The 20,114-nt window shown below is 51.3% G+C and overlaps 9 protein-coding genes across 9 annotated transcripts; 4 read left to right on the forward strand and 5 right to left on the reverse strand.

Annotated features, from left to right (window-relative positions):
• Nucleotides 1-775: 775 nt before the first annotated feature.
• BO94DRAFT_583844 (uncharacterized protein) lies at nucleotides 776-2,096 on the forward strand (the record flags this gene model as incomplete). Its single annotated transcript, XM_025615587.1, has 2 exons — nucleotides 776-1,970; nucleotides 2,020-2,096. The coding sequence occupies 2 exons, from the start codon at nucleotides 776-778 to the stop codon at nucleotides 2,094-2,096; spliced, it is 1,272 nt and encodes a 423-aa protein (XP_025469657.1).
• Nucleotides 2,097-2,437: 341 nt separating this feature from the next.
• Nucleotides 2,438-4,044, reverse strand: cox15 (cytochrome c oxidase assembly protein cox15; the record flags this gene model as incomplete). The annotated part of the gene is made up of 2 exons (XM_025609830.1): nucleotides 3,605-4,044; nucleotides 2,438-3,551 (listed from the first exon to the last, which is right to left on the reverse strand). The coding sequence occupies exons 1-2, from the start codon at nucleotides 4,006-4,008 to the stop codon at nucleotides 2,438-2,440; spliced, it is 1,518 nt and encodes a 505-aa protein (XP_025469658.1). The 5' UTR covers nucleotides 4,009-4,044.
• Nucleotides 4,045-5,717: 1,673 nt separating this feature from the next.
• On the forward strand, nucleotides 5,718-8,913 carry BO94DRAFT_555096 (uncharacterized protein; the record flags this gene model as incomplete). The annotated part of the gene is made up of 5 exons (XM_025613771.1): nucleotides 5,718-6,051; nucleotides 6,115-6,902; nucleotides 6,957-7,352; nucleotides 7,419-7,542; nucleotides 7,598-8,913. 5 exons carry the CDS (start codon nucleotides 5,718-5,720, stop codon nucleotides 8,911-8,913), a joined length of 2,958 nt encoding a protein of 985 aa, XP_025469659.1.
• A 134-nt stretch (nucleotides 8,914-9,047) lies between these two features.
• On the reverse strand, nucleotides 9,048-10,288 carry BO94DRAFT_617635 (NAD dependent epimerase/dehydratase; the record flags this gene model as incomplete). Its single annotated transcript, XM_025616835.1, has 1 exon — nucleotides 9,048-10,288. The coding sequence occupies exon 1, from the start codon at nucleotides 9,984-9,986 to the stop codon at nucleotides 9,048-9,050; it is 939 nt and encodes a 312-aa protein (XP_025469660.1). The 5' UTR covers nucleotides 9,987-10,288.
• A 466-nt stretch (nucleotides 10,289-10,754) lies between these two features.
• On the reverse strand, nucleotides 10,755-11,892 carry BO94DRAFT_533377 (SDR family oxidoreductase). Its single transcript, XM_025611314.1, has 4 exons — nucleotides 11,754-11,892; nucleotides 11,157-11,685; nucleotides 10,986-11,085; nucleotides 10,755-10,920 (listed from the first exon to the last, which is right to left on the reverse strand). Exons 1-4 carry the CDS (start codon nucleotides 11,794-11,796, stop codon nucleotides 10,849-10,851), a joined length of 744 nt encoding a protein of 247 aa, XP_025469661.1. The 5' UTR covers nucleotides 11,797-11,892; the 3' UTR covers nucleotides 10,755-10,848.
• A 1,086-nt stretch (nucleotides 11,893-12,978) lies between these two features.
• BO94DRAFT_488662 (uncharacterized protein) lies at nucleotides 12,979-14,637 on the forward strand. The gene is made up of 3 exons (XM_025609071.1): nucleotides 12,979-13,500; nucleotides 13,551-13,634; nucleotides 13,682-14,637. The coding sequence occupies exons 1-3, from the start codon at nucleotides 13,017-13,019 to the stop codon at nucleotides 14,443-14,445; spliced, it is 1,332 nt and encodes a 443-aa protein (XP_025469662.1). The 5' UTR covers nucleotides 12,979-13,016; the 3' UTR covers nucleotides 14,446-14,637.
• A 29-nt stretch (nucleotides 14,638-14,666) lies between these two features.
• Nucleotides 14,667-16,265, reverse strand: BO94DRAFT_461844 (FAD-dependent oxidoreductase; the record flags this gene model as incomplete). The annotated part of the gene is made up of 4 exons (XM_025607952.1): nucleotides 14,667-15,146; nucleotides 15,196-15,566; nucleotides 15,619-15,887; nucleotides 15,964-16,265. 4 exons carry the CDS (start codon nucleotides 16,263-16,265, stop codon nucleotides 14,667-14,669), a joined length of 1,422 nt encoding a protein of 473 aa, XP_025469663.1.
• A 647-nt stretch (nucleotides 16,266-16,912) lies between these two features.
• pyr4 (meroterpenoid cyclase pyr4) lies at nucleotides 16,913-17,785 on the reverse strand (the record flags this gene model as incomplete). Its single annotated transcript, XM_025616836.1, has 2 exons — nucleotides 17,183-17,785; nucleotides 16,913-17,126 (listed from the first exon to the last, which is right to left on the reverse strand). The coding sequence occupies exons 1-2, from the start codon at nucleotides 17,698-17,700 to the stop codon at nucleotides 16,913-16,915; spliced, it is 732 nt and encodes a 243-aa protein (XP_025469664.1). The 5' UTR covers nucleotides 17,701-17,785.
• A 537-nt stretch (nucleotides 17,786-18,322) lies between these two features.
• On the forward strand, nucleotides 18,323-19,426 carry BO94DRAFT_617645 (terpenoid synthase; the record flags this gene model as incomplete). Its single annotated transcript, XM_025616837.1, has 3 exons — nucleotides 18,323-18,649; nucleotides 18,696-19,048; nucleotides 19,099-19,426. 3 exons carry the CDS (start codon nucleotides 18,323-18,325, stop codon nucleotides 19,424-19,426), a joined length of 1,008 nt encoding a protein of 335 aa, XP_025469665.1.
• Nucleotides 19,427-20,114: the final 688 nt, after the last annotated feature.

The following is a 20,114-nucleotide window of genomic DNA, read 5'->3' on the forward strand; positions in this document are numbered from 1 at the left end:
CTCGCGCCGTCTCATCGCAGGATCCTAACGCTCCACGTGACCCTCGTCTAATCCTGAATGATCGAATGGTAGGCAGCACCCAGAAACCAATTCACTTAAGAGGTGAAGATATATGAAACAATCTTCAAGACACTGATATACTCCTATTCGTCAATGTAACAGTAGCAATCATCGCACCGCCACAATGGTAGCTAACCCTATCTACTCACCAACCAGGGATCTCCTGGTCTATTAATGTTACATTGAGTTCTCGAACATGGTTCTATAAAAAGAGATATGCCGTAGGTAGCTGGACGACAAGCCTTTTCGGAAGATTTAATGGCGAATGGACTAGATCACGAGGCGGTAGATTCCAGTGTTTCGACGAGAAGAGTCGTGAAAAGCCGTGGGGAAATGGGAAGGTTTCAACAAATTGTCGGGAGGAAGCGTGAAGGGAATAGAGGAATAAATGGGCCATGGTTAGGATATAAAGGGGTGGCGGATGCATGCCGTTTGGCTGGTGGTTTTGCTTCAGGTGGCTGTGTGAACCCTTTTCAGTCTTACTGTTTGATTCTTACTTCTGTCTTGGTCGATTTGAGGACTTCGTTTGCTTGGAACGGTTGGTGCTCTTGTTTCAAGTCGCTTGTTAGTTTAGATAAAGGGAAAGATCGGGCAAGACGCTTCGATATCAAGCAGGGTACGGTGTTGCTTGACAGCGTTGAGTATCCTGCTAATGTTGTGTCATGTCAGTACTGTCACCGAGTGTGCTTGCTAACAACCTGTCCAGCCAGACAGCATGTCAACTCCACAGCAGAATCCAAATGCGCCGCCGTCGTCGCCGTATACGTCTCCCTTCAGCTACAATCCGACCCCAGAGCCGTACAGCCCGCATGACGCCTTGGGGCCTTGGGCGGGGGCGAGGATGGGGGTTTACTCGCCACACTATCCCTTTCCCCAACCCCCGAATAGTCCGTTCAACAGTCCTGCAGCTAGGTCTGTCATGATGGCCGAGAGCGCACGGCTACAGGGCATGAGTGTCTACCCTCAGGGACATTATCCCTTCCCCAACAACAATCCAGTGATGATGTCAGTATCCCCATCAAGGGTGGTATACAGACAACCAGGGGAGCTCATGTCTTTCCCGGTTAACCCGGAGGGCCCGGGCCAAGGATTTAGGCAGCGCGGGGAACTCGTGTTTGTCGGCTATCAAAGGCAGAGCCCGGTTGTGTCCCCACGACCGAGCGCCGTGTTCGTCGGATATAACTCGCCCGTGGGCGTCCGTGGGTTTTTCCGAGGCCCGTTGACTCCTGTCTCCACCGTGGGCAGTCCAGGACCGCGTCGCCCTGCCACCAATCCCCCGGCCACCAATTCCCCGACTCACACCAGAGCCATATCGGGGAGAGTAGCCAAGCGGTCACGGAAGAGGCCCGCCAAGGAGGTGGAATTCTACAAGATGAAGCGCCCGACGAACAAATGCGATGCATGCCACAAACAAGATGCCCAAGACGTATGGCGCTGCAGGCCCTGTGCGTATCAGGAATGCGCCCAATGCACGCTGACAAGGGGTTCCGGTCGATCCCATGTTGACCAAGGCCAGCTGCATTTCTCCTCCAATAAAGCGGACAAGCAGCTAGACAACGTGGACACTGATACCGCCGCAGAAGCTGAGCAGCGAGAACCAGAGCCAGAGCCAAACCCAAAACCAGAGCCAACCCCAGAGCCAACCCCAGAGCCAACCCCAGAGGCAAGCTCTGAGCCTAAGTCAGAGCCAAAGCCACAGCCAAAGCCACAGCCAAAGCCACAGCCAAAGCCACAGCCAAAGCCACAGCCAAAGCCAGAGGCACAATCCCAGATGACAACCAAGGCCAAGCCCAGGCGTCTCATGAGACGCAAAGGAACTCCAGCAGCAGCAGTTGTCGACAGCGCCGCTGTGCCGGATGATACCTCCAGCCCGGCAGTCGGCAACAGGAGAGATTCCTCCGACCAGTCCAGTGAGTCTGGCAGTGTCCTTAATGGTGCAGAAGCGCTCATCTCAATCAGTCAAGATGCACTCGCCCCGGCCGGAAATGGTCATGGTAAATCAGACACCCAACGAACAAAACTTCCGATACCTTTGAGAAAAGTTTAAGATAACATACCGAGAGATGGATCGGCAGAATGTGACACGGATAAATCTGCTGTGCAAAGGGATGTGGAAGAGAGGAAGACTTGCCGGGTTAAAGGAACAAGATTTTCATCTGCAACACCAGTTGCCTCGTACCCCCAGACTGTACCCAGACTGTGATAATGATGTTTTTGAGTAAAAGAGACAGACTGAAGCCAATGAGACTTGCGTTCATATTGTACAGGTGCGTGAAGTAGAGATTTAGAGACATGCAGGGCCACGCCGTGGCAGTATAATACATACAGAATGTAGTTATGGACTCTTGCCTGTTCGTCATATCCTCAGCGTTGGCCCTTAGAGCCTCCGGGGAGCGTGGGCAGCTGTGCCGGAAACAGCCTGTCCCTGAGCCTTGGCCGCCATTTGAAGCAGCTTGGCAGTCCTAGACGGATGCCAGACACGGCTTCCCAGGACAAGCACCCAGGTGAGGAGGAAAAGACTGCCCGCCTGGTGGGCAGAGGCAAGAGGCGTGGGAACAAGGTAAAGAAGCGTCGAGATACCCAGACCAACCTGCACGCAGGCGAAAGCAACCACTCCGTGGACACCCTTCTTTGCAGCCCGGGGCAAGAGGCGTTTCATCGTGGGAGATCCGCGCGTGTAAGCCAAGAGAGCCATGATGCTCGTGAAAGTCGTCATTGCCAAAGTCCGGTGATCCAGCTGCACCAATGAGGGGTTTTCGAGCATGTTTCTCCACCACAAGTCCGATCGATCCTCGTGACGGGAGTAGCGTTCATCGAAGAGTTCCGACTTGGGGGGTGCCAGGCCATTACCCATGAATGGGAACTCATTATAGATGAGACCAGCATCCAACCCAGCAACCAGAGCACCTGACATGGCAGTCACAAAAACCAGAGCAGCCAATCCAGCAACGGAACGACGGAAGATCTTGAGCTTGGGATCACGGAGAGAGTCCAGAAGCTTGATTCCAGCTTCTGGGTCGGCGAAAAGGCGGTGGGAGCGCAGAATGGCAAGACCGTTCCAGAGCATGGCGGTATAACAGACGAAGGCAGCACCCAGATGCGCCGTCAGACGGTACTGACTCACGCGAGGGTGGCTACCGGGAGCGAAGAGGTCATCCTTCAAGCCGGACTTGACCATCCACCATCCGATGAAACCTTGGAACCCAATCAAGCCTGCAATACCACCGAGGCGCAGAGCCATTGGTTTGCTAACCTTCTTTGCTGCGACAAAGTATGCGGCCGGAAGCACGAACGACAGGCCGACGAAGCGGCCCCAGAGACGGTGGATCCATTCCATGTAGTAAATCGACTTGAATTCGGAGAGGGTCATATGCGGGTTCAAGAGCTGGAATTCGGGCGAGGCACGGTACTTCGAGAATTCCGATTCCCAGTCTTCAGCGTTCATCGGGGGGAGGGATCCGGTGACGGGGCGCCATTCGGTGATACTCAGACTGCGCACGCTCTAGTTAGCATTGGCTTTCGGCACGTGGTAGAGAGATCCTACCCTGACTCAGTTAACCTGGTAAGGCCGCCAAAAACCACAATACCAAACACACTGGCCGCACTGGCCAGCAGCCAGTAGGCCACTTTCTTGTCGCTCACATCCGGAAAGCTAGATTTGGCCTTTGCAGCTCCTTCCTGGGCAGCAGTTGTTTCCGGAGCTGCCGAGCCCGAAACGGTTCTTCTCAGGCTAGATGCGAAAAGCTTTCTAGCCCTCGCCTGCAGGGCAGAACTGGCTCTGCCGTTGGCGTTCTGAGTGAAGGGGAGGGCGGAGAATTGTCTGCGGAAGGCGGACTTAGCGGCGTGGTTCTGGGTCCGGATCAAACATTGGCGGCAGGTGAAGAGCTCCCTCGACAGCCGAGGAGCAAAGCTCCGGATTAAGGGCACGGAAGGCCCTAGGGATGCCATGCTGGCGGATGATAGGAAGAATGAAGCCGATGGAGGCTTTCCAGGATAGGATTTCCGGATGACAGTCGCAAAGAACGCGGTCGGAACCCCGAGGGCCGAGAGAGCGACGGCCAATCAGAGCTCCCCAATTTGTTGGCGATCGATCAGCCCATACAAACAAAAGTCATCATTGATCATTCACCTGCTTGCACCTGCCTCTGCCTCAGGCTGAATTTCTTGCTGAGTCACATCTTTAAGACCCTGAAAAGACCAGCCCTACGTCGATTGGCAGTAATGATTCTGAAGAAATAAAGTAGCGCGCCGTACATGGTGTATAGGACGTGTATTTACAGTACAACCTGACTCTAGTCAAGAGCACCTGTAGGCTGTATCTGAACAAAAGCTTTGGTGATCAGCAAGAGGCTCAAGACTACGATCATGAATCAAACTTCCATTTGCCCTTCCTTAGCGTAGCTACCGCTATAGCCAGGTTCGATGACATTCGATCGTATCAGCTCTGCCTGATGTACTCTGCGTTTGACCCTGTCGTCCTACGTTATTAGACAAGCGACCCCAAATGCAACCATTTGATCGACATTTTCGTCATATGGTGGGTCAATATATCCTAACTGGTTGCTGGAAGGTTGACCTTGTAGCCATTCGTCTATCTACTCTGTAGTAGTATCTAGGTTGGGGGCTCTGTTGTCCACTGGAACTAAATATGGTTCAAAAGCGAAGTCATGTGATTAGCCTGACCCACCTTAATCTAGGTATCCTCCAACCAACACCATCTACTCCGTTGATACTCAGCTGTCCAAATCCTTGCATCTTCTAAACCATCTCTGTGATTATGATCACATACTATCAGGACATCAAAGCCTTATCATGCCACATCTGACCCAAATAGCCAATGGGAGTCTTTCGTTACTTCTTCACACTTATCAAACCGCAGTATCGATCCAGTTCTGTTACAGCTCACGATCATCCGCTCTGCTTAAAGTGAAGTCTTGAAATCGATCATTTCTACACACCACTAAGGAATATCTAGCCCTTCCTCTCAGAACATGGAAGCCATTTAGTGAAATGGAACTCCATAACATACCGCTACAGGCTTCCACGCATCGAGGGTGCAGTGATCATTATTCGAGGTATCAACTATGGCGTTGGGAATTTGTCGATGGTTCTTTCCTCGAAGATGGTGGCTTGCATCAGCTTCATTCCTTGATCATTTGCCTCTCACCCGCACCCGTAGTATTCTTCAAGGTCTGTCCCGTCGGGGCCATCTCCGGGGATTTGGGGCCCCGCACTGGTGGGGCCGAAAACAGGGTGTCGGATTCTAGAGTATGCCATAGCCTCCTGCTGAAGATTCTTCCACTTGGCGTGCACATCAAGTGAGCATAAAGCTCGGCAGAAGTTTTACCGATTTAACTTCCCCGCTGATGGGACGGCAAGGCTGGAGCGTACCTCAGCTGCTCACCTCAACATCGTTGAAGCCGTCTACTTCATTCCGATTACCTCGTGAACACTATGCATACACAAGTTGGTCATGATCACTAAGCTTCAATCTGCCTTCGATCATCTCGGTAGAGTATTGGGCCGAGCGCATTGACCCCTCACCAATAAGACGATCTCGGGAGCGGATGGAGAAATCATGGGTTATAAATTGGGTGAAACGCTGAAGGGCGGAGAAATACTTCACGGGGGCCGAGCATAAATGAATTGCAACAGCAATGTACCTCCTCTCTTTCTTGATAGCAGCAGCTCTCTTTACTACAAATGTGCGTGGCATTGGTACCAATGATCATGTCGAACCGGACATCGATTACGGCACTTTCCAGAACCCCTCATCCAGTGTGAGACCACGCTTCCGCTACTGGGTGAATGATGCGTCGGTGAACCTTAGCGTGGTGGCAGAGGATGTAAAAGCCATTAGTAAAGCCGGGGCAGGAGGGCTCGAGCTACTAGGCTATTACCTCTATGGAGATTCTTCGACTTTTGGTGGACAATTAGCATCGCCGTTACAGTCGGACTGGACTGTATTCGGTTATGGCAGTCCTGCATGGAGTGAGTTTTGCCTGTCGTACCATAATCTATTTAGATGAACCAACGTACTCACTTGTCAAATAGAAAACTTAGTTGAAACGGTTCTGACAGCAGCAAAGGAGGATGGCTTACTCGTCGACTTTGCAATCGGACCCAACCAAGGCGCCGGTGTCCCGGCTCCATACAATGACGACGGCCTTTTGTGGGATCTCGCTGGTTTTAACACAACCTTTTCTACTGATCAAGGCTTTGATGACACTCTCCCGGGGTGGGGTGCAGGTCCCCTCATTGCAGCCGTTACAGCTCGCATCAGCTCGACTGCTTCCAGCAATGAAACTTATAAAGTGCTGGCGAAGAGCTCTCTGCTTGACGTTACATATCTCATTGGCTCTAGTGGACATCTTACAATCGAGCCCAATGATACAACAGAACGATTCGAGCATCTTGTTTTTGCTTATTATCTTGTCCACTCGGAATACCGCGAGGTCCAGAGTCCTGCCGACGTTGAGGCCGCGGTCCCCCAATCACCGGTCACGACGTACTCGCAGAATGGATCATGGGTCATCGATCATTTTTCTTCCAAGGGCGCCCTAGTAGCTGTGGACCTCTGGAAGCAGTCGTTACTGGACAGTGAAATAGGCGCACTTCTCCGTGAGGTTGGGAACTACATGTGGGAAGACAGCCAGGAATACAGCGTCTCCACCTGGTGGACTCCGCGACTACAGGAGGTGTTCCTATCCAATCGAGGCTATAGCATCAACAAGTTCATCCCCATCTTAGTCGGTTCCGGCGGTGGATCATCCCCAAATATTACCTACGTTACCGATGAGGCCGATGCAGGTGCCAGTCATACTGTGGACTATCAACAAACTGTTCGTATGCTGCCATTCTATTATAATAGACATGTCAGATACTGACTCATATAGCTCACGGAATTGAATGCGGAGTACCTCACATCTTTGACACAATGGAGTAATGAGCTTGGCATTCAGTTCTCCGCCCAGGTCGTGTACAACCTACCGATGGACATGCTCGCCAATATTCCTTACGTCAACGGTCCCGAGTGCGAGACACTAGGTTTCAGCAACAACATCGACAGCTACAGACAATTTGCTGGTCCTGCACACCTCGCTGGCAAACGCGTCATATCCAACGAGGCTGGCGCAGAAATGTCAAAAGTATATCAGGAGCCTATACCGGAGCTCCTATGGACCCTGAAGCGTGCCCTAGCCGGCTCAGTCAATCAGTTCGTGCTTCATGGGTATCCGAACTCAGGCAACTATGGGAACACGACATGGCCTGGTTTTACGACCTTTGCGTATGTGTTTTCCGACATGCATGGTCCTCGTCAACCGGCATTTGCCTTCTATCAGGACTTTCTTGATTAGCTCTCTCGGAACCAATTTGTCGGACAGACAGGCATTCCAAAGGTGGACCTTGCGTTTTGGTCTAAATCAACCTCATACAAATCAGTTCCAACTGCGTACATCCCCGTTGATCTACAGAGTGCAGGTAACGAGCCTGACTTCTGAGCTAACGTTTGCTATCGTACTAATCAGTCACCTAGGCTATACATATGAATACTTCAGCCCAGACAACTTTATACTGCCTGGGGCTTACGTTTCAAATGGCACCTTCGCGCCGAATCAGCAAGCCTTCAAGGCCCTCGTGGTCCGAGCGAATGAGACTTTGACAGCAGCCGGGGTTGCAAAACTTGTTGAATACGCTCATGCTGGGCTCCCAATTATCTTCTCTGGTGGACTACCTTCGAATTTTAGCGGCTACAATCCAGAAGCTGCGCAATTAGCTACTAAGGCACTGACTAACCTGACATCCTTGGATGATATTCATGTTGTCTCATACAGAAATCTGGCAACGACCCTCCGTTCGCTCGACATTCTACCGCGGACTTCGGTGAGCGCAAACCGCACATGGTACACCTTCTGGCGGCATGACACCACCACACTTGAGGACTACGTCTACATATACAATGATGCAACTGGCGTGCCGTATGGTGGTGGCTTTTCTGTAGGAAGCATATCTTTCGAGACAACTGGGACGCCTTTCCTGTACGATGCCTGGTCGGGAGACGTGACTGCCTTGTCTTTCTATCAGCAGTCCGAGATGCGTACTACAATCCCACTCCAGCTGGCTGGTAACCAGTCTATCATCATTGGCTTTCATAAGAACACACAACCAAGTCTTCATGCCCTGAATACTACAGATGGGGTCCTCTGGGTCACCGGGAACACGACGTCCCTCACTGTTTATAGATCCTTCGATTCAGAGACACGTTCCATTCAGCTTTCAAGCGGAAAGGCTGCAACGCTAGCCCCGATGCTAACGCCCGCCTTTACTCTCAGCAACTGGACGCTGATAGTTGAGTCATGGACGTCGCCCTCGGATCTCTACAACGTTGAGGCGGGGCCCACGCGCACGAACTACACCTTTGAGCTTCCAACTCTTTTGCCCTGGAACCAGATCTCTTCGTCTTTAGCCAACGTCTCCGGACTGGGGTATTACTCAACAACGTTCAGCTGGCCTCCCCAAACTGCCAACGGCACGGTATTTGGCGTGGTAATCGACCTTGGCCCCATTACTCACACGGCGCGGGTCACAGTCAATGGACAAGTGTTGCCCCCGGGAGAAATCTTCTGGGCGAGGTGGGATATCGGGCATCTGCTTCGACGTGGACCGAATGATGTTCAAGTGGTCGTTAGCACTCCGCTCGGGAATGGCCTGCGGACATACTGGGATAAGCTCGAGACGAGTGGGAAGCTTGCGAGTGCGACTGTTGCGTCGCCGCCGGATGAGGCAGAATACGGACTCATTGCTCCTGTGCAGATAGTTGCTTATCGCAAGGACCAGATTGCTCAATGCTGAACTAGGGTATTATTGTTAACGATACCGGCGTGATGTGAGCATCTACTGCTTGTAAAGCCTGTATAAAAACGCATTATGTACATGGGTACGATACCTATACAAAGTAATTCCCAGTCATCTCCACAGCCAAACCACTACTCACCCTTCTTCAAACTCTCCGCCAGGTCAACATACGACCCCTTCCTGACCTCCTCCAAAATGCCCACTCTCTCCGGCCTCCACCCCAACACCCTCATCGCCTTCCCCCCCGACGCCCTATTCTCCGTACTCAAAAACCTCGCAAAGAACTCCCCCCAAGTCCCCACCGCCTCCTCAAGCGAGACATACCCAACCCCAACGCCCATAACCTCCGCCATGGCCCTCCCCAACTCCCCAAACGTAACCCCCCACTCCGAACACCCATTAAACACCTCCCCAGCCCGCGCCTTCTCCGCCGCAAGCAAAAACAACCTCGCCGCATCCTCCACATGCACCGCAGAAGTACTCACCCCCTCCCCCTCCCGAATAACCTTCACCTCCCCCACCCCCTTAAACATCCTCATAAACAACGCCACCCCACTCCCACCCCGTCCATACACAAACGGCGCCAACCGCACCGCCGAAACCCTCACTCCCCTTTCACAAAGTCGCAGGTTATTCCTCTCCGACACAATCCGCTCATTCAACGGCTTCTCCCATAACGCACTCGTCTCGTCTGTTTCCGCTCCCGTGGCGGCAACAACCATCGACCCGGACGTCACGACAAGCGGCTTGTTACTCCCTTCTAGCCCGTCCCCGAGGGCGGAGACCGCCGCGTCGTCGATCCGGATTCGTTCCTCGTACGGCATGTTGTAGTTGGTGGACATGGGGTCCGCGAGGTGCATGACTATATCTGCTTGCTGGGCTTGTTCGCGGAGGGTGGGCAGGCAGGTGAGGTCTCCTCGGATGGGGGTCGCGCCGAGAGAGAGGATTTTGGTGTCGCTGGTGGGGGTGCGTGATAGGCTGTGCACGGCGTAGCCTTGGGATAGGGCGTGGGTGGTGATCGCGGTGCCGATGTAGCCGCTGCCGCCGGTTAGGAAGATTAGGGGGGGCATATTGAGATTGTTTGTTCTTGGGTGGCTTTGGGGGTTTGTTCTGGTTTGGGATTGGGGGAGGTGGTGGTGTTGGACAGTTGGATGGTTATATACTTCGTTTGGGGGTTGTTCGAAGGGATTCGGATATTATTTCTTATCTCCGGAGAGGAGACGGAGTTTAGGTAGATGTCGGAGATATTTGGCTGGTGTAGAGACTGGTGGATGCATACGGATTGGGGACGGTCCGAAGGAAGAGCATAATCTGTTATGCTTGGTTGGTATCAGCGGTGTGATATTGTGGGCTGATTGTTGCGTTATGTGTGGCTTGTTCTTTGGATTGGAGCGTGTTTGTATTTCAAATGCATCTAAGATTGTTATTATTGAAGAGGTAGAGCTGGTGAGTGCTGCTGGTGAATAGATAGCTGCTGGGTACAACAGCCTCCTATTGTAAGGTGGCTACATATGTGCATGGAGATGATTGAAAGGTTTCTGGGGATTAGATTGTTTGGAAAGGCTCTGGCGCAGCGTGATCTGGTACAAGACGCTCTAGCGCTTGAGGCTCTAGGGTCTTATAGGGAATGACCTTTATTGTCGTTAGCCAGGGGAGGTCGAAGGGGGAGCAAGTGTTGGATCCCGAGTGTGGAATTAAGCGAGGCATTGAGAATAGGCAAGACCACAGGGATGTCACAGTATTAATAGAAATTTGGGGAGGAGCATCATTCTATAGAGATTGCTGGCCGAAGATGTCTATTTCTTATGTGGACGATGTTGAATGTAGATCGGAGGTTACTCGGTTGTATGCTTATATATCATAAACTAGATCTAAACAGCCTCAAAATACAACTAGCTACAAGCTAACGACTCTAAACACATGTCTACTGCATCAGAAGGGTACCTCCTCGCCCTTGTAGTTGACAAATCGGCCTCCAACAGTCTCCCTCGTGGCGCCATCAAACTAAGCAAAGATTATTAGCACGTGGTCACAACACGAACATCATCCAGGACCAGAATAAAACCTACCAGCTTAATCAAAGAATCCGCACAATCCTGGGGCTCTGTGAACGCCTGCTCTAACCCAAGACTCTTCGCACACGCATCCCCCATGTAAGTCTTCACAAACCTATCCCACATCATTAGCATCAATACAAGGAAAAAAGAACAAAAGGAGGGGCGGATTGAGAAGAAGCTTACCCCGGATGCACGCTAAAACAAACCATTCCCTCGTTCTCAATATGCATCTTCCTCGTCGCCCAATTCACACCCGCCTTACTCAATCCATACGCACCCCCCGGGAAATATTCCATACTGAGTCCCCCAATACTTCCCAGGAAGCTACTCACAGTGATGAACATCGGCTTGAAACTGTTCCTGAGCAGCCCGTAAACGCCCTGGAAGAGACGGATCACACCAAGCGTGTTGACGTCAAAGTGCAACTGCACGTTGGATAGGGGCACGTTGTCGATGCGGTACTCGGCGTCGTTGTAGTAGCCTGCGTTGGCGATCACGGTGTCAATGTGTGTGATACTGTGGGTGGTTTTGAGGGTGTGGATGGCATCCGTGGTGTCGGTGGGGGATTGAACGTCGAGGGCGAGGATGATGAGGGATGAGGAGGGGGAGGTGGGGAGAGTGTGGAGGGCGGCCGTGGCGGGGTTGCGGACGGTTGCGATGACTGTGGTGTTGGGGCGGAAGAGGAGGGTTTGGGTCAGAGCGAGGCCAATTCCTGCGGCGGTTAGGGGGGGATATTATATGAAAGGTGGAAGAGTTTGGAAGGGATGGCGAGGTGGTTACCTTTGTTGGCGCCAGTGATGAGATAGATGGTTGGGGATGCCATTGTGCGGGGCGGGAGGATCACGGTAGCGGTGAGTAGTGATTTATGATGAAGATGGACGGATACAAGCTTGTAAAAGAGGATAAGGAGCGAGGATACAGAGCTTCTGGGAGGAATAACTTGGAGGAAGGATGACCTCGCTTTTATAGTCCGCTGTTTGGGGGGTTTAGCTAAGATGGGATTAGGGCTAACTGGACGGCTGACGAATCGTAGCGATGCTGGTGCTCGAGCTCAGTGACTCGGACGACGTGGATGCCCAGGTATACATTCTCCCCCTGAAGATTAGCCTGAATTTAGTTCTTTCATATTGAGGGCCGGGAATATGTGATATACACAAGAACTGAAGTAATGGACAATAAGAACATGAACAATGATCACTCGAATATCCTGCATATGCAGCCACAAGTCTGCTCAGACAAATTGTCACACTTTATGAGTCACACTGTCTGGTAAGAGGATTCTCCAAAGAGATACAATTATTCAGATAGACATCCTAGATAACTTAACTATTTGGTTCATGCCTCTCTATCGCGCAATTAGCCGAGTGTTCATAATCCAGTAGAATGTTACTCCTTGACTGATCATGTACGAGGAAGACGGGGGGAAGGTTCAGACAAGTAGATAAGGCCGGGGAATTGCGACGTAGTGAACATCACCGCTGGGACAACAAAAAAGAAGAGGATGAGTGAGGACCCAAGGGGGAGAACGCGTTCACTACTTATATAATAGTGGAAGGGGAGTGAATCATCATAGGATCCAACAATAGACTGAAAGCTTGATGATATCTACCTGCCTCGAGTAGTAGCACGACAAAGCCATTTGAGTTACTTCCGGAGCCATTAAGTTAGCCATCTCATTTAGTAGAAGTCGCAATGAGCAGACTAAATCCTGTCATAATATTGACCTGTAACTGTGGAGTCGAGTATTTTCCTATCGAAGATCATGGATGAAGACCCACCTAATTGACAAAAAAAACATTCATCACAAGAGGTAGTACCCAAGGGGCTAATGACCCACAAGCAGCATTCGTCCACATATCAGCTGTGTTAGTTGGTTCATGGCTTCGGGCATAGATATATGTGTCATGCCTGAGGCAGTAACAAGATAGCTACCCAATCCGGCCTAGCGCCCCAGCTCCAGGACCTCCCAGAGTCCCAAGAACCAGACTCACTCCGACGCAGTCAACTACTCAACACATTCCAACACTTCTCCCGTACCAGAAAATGTCATACGCAGTCGAAACGAAAAAGCGAAAATTCCACCGAGTCCTTGAATCTCTGACCAAATCTTCAACCCCCGATTCCAGATCAGCCTCCCCCGAAGCGTCATCAGCACGAGACCCATCGAACAAGAAAGCCCGTTTAGACACAAACAACTTCTCGACTGTGCGCAACTCACTACTCAAAGTTGCGCGCCCCAGCTCCAGAGATTCGTCCGTATCGTCAGCCTCGCGACCGAGCTTCGTTCCATGGGACCGCGAGCGCTTTCTAGAGCGGTTGGAGACCTTTCGTCGCGTCGACCGATGGGCACCGAAACCATCTGCAATCAGTGAGGTGGAATGGGCCAAGCGCGGCTGGATATGTACGGATGTGGCCCGGGTATCATGTGTTGGGAGCTGCGGTGGCTCGGTTGTTGTGAAACTTCCGGACGAGCTGGATGAATTGGATGGATACGATGGCGATAAGGTGCAGGAGCGGAAGGAAGTTCGTGAGTTTGGCAGCTGGCCCGTATTCTTTCATCAGTGCTAATAGACCCAGGGGACAAACTCGTGGAAGAGTACGCAGGGCTACTGGTCAAAGGACATAGAGAGACTTGCCCGTGGAGGAACAAGGGCTGTGACGGTATGCCATCGTTATTCGGGTTACAACCTGCATGCTGACTGTTGAAGCTACCATCCATCGGTTGCCCCTAGCAAACCCCGTAGTGGCAATCTCTGGCCTGCAAAACCGCTACTCGAATCTCGCCAAGATGGCTGACCAATTGCCGGCCCAAGGAGTCATCCAAGCGCCCGAGTCGTTCGATATAGAAACCCTTGTCAGAATACTTCCAGCGGAATTTAAAGGGTCAGAAGAGGGACCGCACACGGAGAGCGTCGAGACGCCCACTCCCGAGGATGTCGATGGGACTAGAAATAGCGTACAGATCGCTTCCGAGCCCGAGCCATCCTTTTCTAAAACCGCTTTCATGCTGGCATTTTTCGGCTGGGATTCTGTCCCGGACGGAACAGCTGGTCTGGCCGGCTGCAGCGTGTGCTTTCGACGACTGGGCCTTTGGATGTACAAGCCAAAGAGCAACGGGGACGCAGCGCTTTACGACTCACTGGACGTCATTAACGAACACATGGAGTACTGTCCTTGGGTGAACGGAAAGGCTCAAAGCGGCATAGGTCGGGCCACTGAGAAGCCAGAAGGTTTGCGTTGTGGTTGGGAGCTGTTAGGCCAGGCACTTGATGTGCGCCATCGTCGATTGATTCGATCGACTGCTTCCGTCAGTCGGTCGGTCTCTGAGGTGCCATCCGCGGATGAGCCGGTGGTAGATGATGTCAACCCAGAGGCCAAAAAGGCCAGCGATCGAGAATGGTGGGCCAAGCTCCGCCGGATGAGACAAGTCCTAAATGTCAACTCACCTAGAAAGAAGCTAGCTTCCAAGTGATTGTCTAGTCATTTCTACATCTTCTGCATCCGATACACTCTCCGCATTATCTGGTCTATTCGTTCAGCGTGGCGTTCATGGCATTTTTCATAGATATCTTATCCTGTTCATATCCTTGGTTTTTATTCTTTACAACCCAGAAAGTCTATGCTACCTGCTGTTGATCAACAAATATTTAAAATCATTTCCGACCAACGTGAGAGGCCAGAGGATGAACGTCACTATCTACCAAGCGTAAAACTAGGTTTTGGAAGCCAAATGCAACACCACCCAACGGCAAACAGTGCAAAAAACAGAACCGACCATCCTACCTGCACTGCGTTCTTTCCTTTCCGCGCATTCACCTCCCAACCCCGCCCCGAGCGCGCAGGCAAAGGCAGAAACGTAACAATCTCCGCATCCGCAATAACTTTTGATGCCATGTCAGCTGGTAAGTTGCCCACATACGGAGCCCAGTATCGCCCAAAGACGATGTTGAAGAAGCCGTCTCGGGCCTGAACGCGGGAAACCGAAGCCGCGGCGCGACACATGCCTACCATGCGAGTATATCGGGTCTGCCGGTAATGCTGAAGGAGATGCTCGATCTGGGCGTTCGATGGCTTGCAGACTCCACGCACGTTGACAAGATTGTGCAGAAGTGAGGAGAGCGTTGCGGCATCTTCAAAGGCGCAATTGGCACCCTGGCCAAAGTTAGGTGTCATCTGTATGCAAATCAGCTCAATATTCCAACATTATATTCGAGTGAAGCACCTTGTGAACACTATCGCCCGCCAGTACCATCCTCTCACGATGCCATGTCTCGAACAATCCCTCCTCCAGCGCCGTCATAGAGAACACTTCTCGATTCTTCCACAGATCGCCCACGCATATATCCTTCCAGAACCGCACGCCCTTGAGCCGACTGAGAAGCTGTACGGCGTCCTTGTCCGAAAATCGCGGGACATCAGGATAGACGTACTTTCTATTCAGCTTTTGGATCACAAACCAGAATACCCGTCCATGTCTGCCATGGATTGTCAGCACGGTCAAATGGTCAAATATCCCGTTGATCTGTTCGCTTATCTCAAGCCCTGGGATGGCCGAGGAGATCCCGAATACGCAGGCATATTCAACCGTCATGTCTGGCCACAATCAGCTTCCCCAATAACCCTGGAACCGAAGGAAAAGTCATACGCGTCTTCTCACACTTCCCAACAGCCCCAGGCTGACTCTCCGCTACCCTCCATATCTCACGCCTCACCCGACTATGCAATCCGTCAGCACCAACCACCAGGTCACCCTCATACATCGATCCATCAGCGGCAACAACAGCAACACCATGCTCCTGCCGTTGTACCCCGACCACCCTCTTTCCCGTCAAAACGTTCTGCTTCGCCCGAAGTCTCTCATACACAATCTGCAGGAATCGCTGTCGATCCAGGAACGCCATCGGATATCCGAACCTGGAACGTTAGCCACAACACCATCCGTTCCCCCTTGAAAGTGCTAGAAGAAGAATTAAAAATGGGAGGAACATACCTATCACTCACAACCTTCGGATACAAACTACTGAAGTTATACCCATCCGGGTAAATGATATTCGCCTGATACAATGGCTCAGTCACACGCTCGATCTCCTCAAACAAACCCAGTTGCTCCAGGATCCGGCCGCCATTCGGCATAATTCCTATCGAGGCACCGAGCTGTGGGGCAATGTCATCGCCTTTTTCCAGGATGAGGTACTCGATGTTTGCGCGTTCGAGACAGTGTGCGAGGGTGAGGCCTGCGATGGAGCCGCCGACGATGATGACGCGGAAGGGGGGTTGTTGAGAGTTGGCCATGTTCTGTGCCTCTTCAGTTTAGGATGTGGGCTATTTTGGAAAAGGGATTGAAGTTAGGTTTATCAAAATGGAATGGGCGAAGTGAGGGCGATGCTGAAAAGAAGCAGAGCTTCCGGCGTTCCTGTCAGCTTCAGTAAATCGTCTCGAACGACCCACTCACAGAACAGCCAGGAGAGGTGCCATCCAGTCGTTCAATCTGAATTACTGGCCTCTACCCCTGTGGCACATTGTGCTTGACTAGTTTCTCATGTGTTACCACGGGGACTGGCCATCACGCCATCATCTACTTGTGCAATCATAAGCAGGAGAAGGGAGGTGAATAAACATGGGCATCCATCTGCAAAGGGTAAAGAGACTGCTCTAGATCTGAAGAAGGTGTACTCAATGCGTCTAGTTCAGATGACCATATCTACCTGACCCAGGCCGTGCAGCACGAAGCAGAAACTCCCTGTATCACGGTGAATACTACAAAAGGTGACACAATATAAATTTTCTCCGCCAGTTTTATCAAGGTAGTAGTACTATGTTACTTGCTCCTATACCTTCGAGTCATTCCAGACCTCCAACTGCTGGTGATGATATCTTATGCATATCATACCAGCCTAATGCAGATTATATGGCGCATACCTTCTCTGCAGAGAATGCGTCTATCTCTGTTTCTGTTTCTTATGCTGCTGGAAATCCTCTTCGCGTCGCTTCACAAGAAAGAATAGAGCCCCATACAAAATCTCAAAGAGCAGGAACATGGTTGCAGTCCATAGAATAAGCGGGCAGTTCAACCAGGAAAATGCCGCTGGCCAACGATAGTAACGAATAAGTGCAAAGCCAACAGCTGATGCTGACCCGAAGAACCTGGATATCCTGGCGGAGGCCTTAGCACACAGCTGATTGCACAGGTAGAACCAACTATCACTCACCACAACGTCCACGAAGTTCCACGCGTGTTTCCCCGGCTCAGCAATTGAAACACATCCCCTATGCTGATGATGAGTTGACATACAGCGGCCCCCCACGTGTACGCTTGTGCAGATCCAAACTGGGCCACCAAGGTCAAATGCATACTCAAAAAGAAGAGCGTCATTGCAGTGAAAACAAGAACCATATTATCCCTCACTATTGCGGAGTGATGCCATTCATTTGGGGCATTCCTCATTGCCGTGTAGAATACCCCAAAATCGAGGAACAGACCCGACAGGATAACTGCGCGCTCGACAAGACCTTTGGCTGGGTACAATATGCAATATACAAGCTCCCAGGCAAAATTAGCACAAAGGCCCGCGATTGTCATGCAGTATGTCTGGTCTTTGAATGATGTATAGGCCATGTACAGATAGTGGACAAGCCAGCCGACATCCATACCGATGATGAAGATGTTGACGAGCCATTTCATCTCCTGATACTCCAGAGGAGCATTAAAATGATCGAAGCCATCCATTGAAGCGAGGATGGGAGAGAATATAGCTTGATGAGGTGGTGGCGACAACGAGGCCTGGACAATACTGCTCCCGTCCAGATCTGAGGCCGTTTATATAGGTATCGTGGGTTGCCGTTGCCGGTCCCTGACCGCGATACCAGCGCAGGGACTTGATATGCCGGAATTGTGCAATAAGGGTCCCTCTTTGCCAATTTATGGTCTGTGTTCAATTCAGGTAGGACACCACCACCATCAATACTTGCGTTTCACAAGTGTGCTATTCTCATGTCCTCCAGCTACCTGTAAGGCAGCCAGGGAATTTTCCGAGCACTCGAGGGTCGTATTCACGTCTGCTGTGTTGCTAGACGCATGTCGCCATACTTCACAGGCTGCCTGCCACCTGGAACAGAGTCAGGCAACGGAATCGCTCGCGGGCTCAAGCGCACTGAAGAGATGGGATAGTGTAACATGTCGAAAGCTACAGCATTGCCTAAAGAGGCGAGACGTGGACCATTGATGCGGGGTGCCGTGTCCATGGCATACATATATAGAGCGCCCCTTCGTACTCTGTGGGAATATCTGCACCGTCATCCGTTAGCCGTCGTTACCCTTGCACCTTCGTTTCACCAGGAAGATCCGAACCATGACGGCACTTCCAGAAGTTGCCTCCATGTCTGTTCCCTTGGTGGTAACCATAGGCATTGTTCCTCTGGTCTTTTATGTCCTGGATCGAATGGCCCCACTGTGGCCGACATCTAAGAAGGTCTTTTTGATAGGCAAGAAGAAACCAGAAACAGTGACGTCCTTTGAATGTCCATACGCCTACATCCGGCAGATCTACGGCAAATACCACTGGGAACCATTCGTGCAGAAGCTCTCCCCGAGGCTCAAGGATGAGGACCCAGCCAAGTATAAAATGGTACTGGAAATCATGGATGCTATTCATCTGTGTTTAATGTTGGTCGATGATGTACGCATGCTCTGAGACACTGAAGACACATCTTAACATTGATTAGATCACCGACAACAGCGACTTTCGAAAGGGAAACCCAGCCGCCCATCGGATATACGGTCCATCGGAGACGGCAAACCGCGCCTACTATCGAGTAACGCAGATTCTCAATGAAACGGTTCAGCGGTTCCCAAACCTGGCTCCATTCCTACTGCAGAACCTGGAAGAGATCCTCGAGGGTCAAGATCTGTCCCTGATCTGGCGACGAGATGGACTGAGCAGCCTCTCCACCAATCCGGAGGAACGAGTTGCGGCGTATCGCAAGATGGCGTCGTTGAAAACCGGAGCTCTCTTCCGGTTGCTAGGCCAGTTGGTGATGGAGAACAAGTCGATGGATGAGACGATGACGACTGTTGCGTATACAGTCCTACTCCAAAGTACCCGAGTACGAAAGCTGATTAGAATAGATGGTGCTCCCAGCTCCAGAATGACTGCAAGAATGTCTACTCGTCCGAATACGCCAAGGCTAAAGGCGCGCTGGCTGAAGACCTGCGCAACCAGGAGCTGTCCTATCCGATTATCCTTGCCCTGGAGGCCCCCGAAGGCCACTGGGTAGCGAGTGCACTAGAGAGCAGCTCACCGCGCAATATTCGCAACGCGCTCGCCGTGATTCAGAGCGAGAGGGTGCGCAAAGCCTGCTTTACGGAGCTCAAATCCGCGAGTGCTTCGGTCCAAGACTGGTTAGCTATCTGGGGGCGAAACGAGAAGATGAATCTGAAGAGCCAGCAGGCATAGTTTCCTGGGCTTATGCTTCCTTCAGCTTGGATTGATATATCGAGTGGATATCACTGCTTTTGGGTATGGTTCTGTGTAATTGTGTTAATACGCATACACGATTAGATCGAAATGAGTATATGTAAACATCTATACGTCTTTTTGTTTCTTCAATCAATCGCTGGCCATGATCTGTTGAATCCATACCTCAAGACGAGCAGGGACCAAATAGAGCCTGTAGGCTGCATCAGCCCTATCATCGGCTCAAATAAAGCCACAAACATAGTCCGAACATATCATGTTGCAACAATCTGGAGTAATGCTACTCCGCTAACCATTTCCACCTGACATTGTTCGGAGCAATTCCCCGGAGATTATCTACGACCACAACCTGCAACCAATCAATCTTTCATAAGTATGATTGTCTAGGCAGAATGTCGTGCAATCTTTCCCTTACTACGAGCGGGTATCACAAGCCAATTTCCAGTGTGCTATGCTCGATCTCCAGTGTATCTTCCACCTCCCCTAGCCCCTTCCTCCCTTCCCCACAAGCCAAATTACATGCAATGACACAGTCAGGTCCCGTCCCATCCCCTAGACAGACACAGACAGACAGACAAAGATTCCCACACGATATTTACTGAAATCAAATAACTGAACAATAAGGGATACTTGCATTCAACACCACCTACAATCTAACTCCCCATCC

This window comes from Aspergillus sclerotioniger (assembly GCF_003184525.1).
Source record: "Aspergillus sclerotioniger CBS 115572 chromosome Unknown BO94scaffold_8, whole genome shotgun sequence".
Taxonomy (NCBI): domain Eukaryota; kingdom Fungi; phylum Ascomycota; class Eurotiomycetes; order Eurotiales; family Aspergillaceae; genus Aspergillus; species Aspergillus sclerotioniger.

Bases quoted from the DNA above. Each gene is read 5' to 3' on its own strand.
- BO94DRAFT_533377 (XM_025611314.1), bottom strand. From the start codon at position 11,796: ATGGCATCCCCAACCATCTATCTCATCACTGGCGCCAACAAAG. The intron at 11,686-11,753 runs GTAACCACCTCG...TAACCGCCGCAG, and splicing joins CATCACTGGCGCCAACAAAG to GAATTGGCCTCGCTCTGACC. The intron at 10,921-10,985 runs GTAGGTTTTATT...ATCTTTGCTTAG, and splicing joins CGGATTCTTTGATTAAGCTG to TTTGATGGCGCCACGAGGGA.
- BO94DRAFT_488662 (XM_025609071.1), top strand. From the start codon at position 13,017: ATGTCATACGCAGTCGAAACGAAAAAGCGAAAATTCCACCGAGTCCTT. The intron at 13,501-13,550 runs GTGAGTTTGGCA...TAATAGACCCAG, and splicing joins GCAGGAGCGGAAGGAAGTTC to GGGACAAACTCGTGGAAGAG. The intron at 13,635-13,681 runs GTATGCCATCGT...TGACTGTTGAAG, and splicing joins GAGGAACAAGGGCTGTGACG to CTACCATCCATCGGTTGCCC.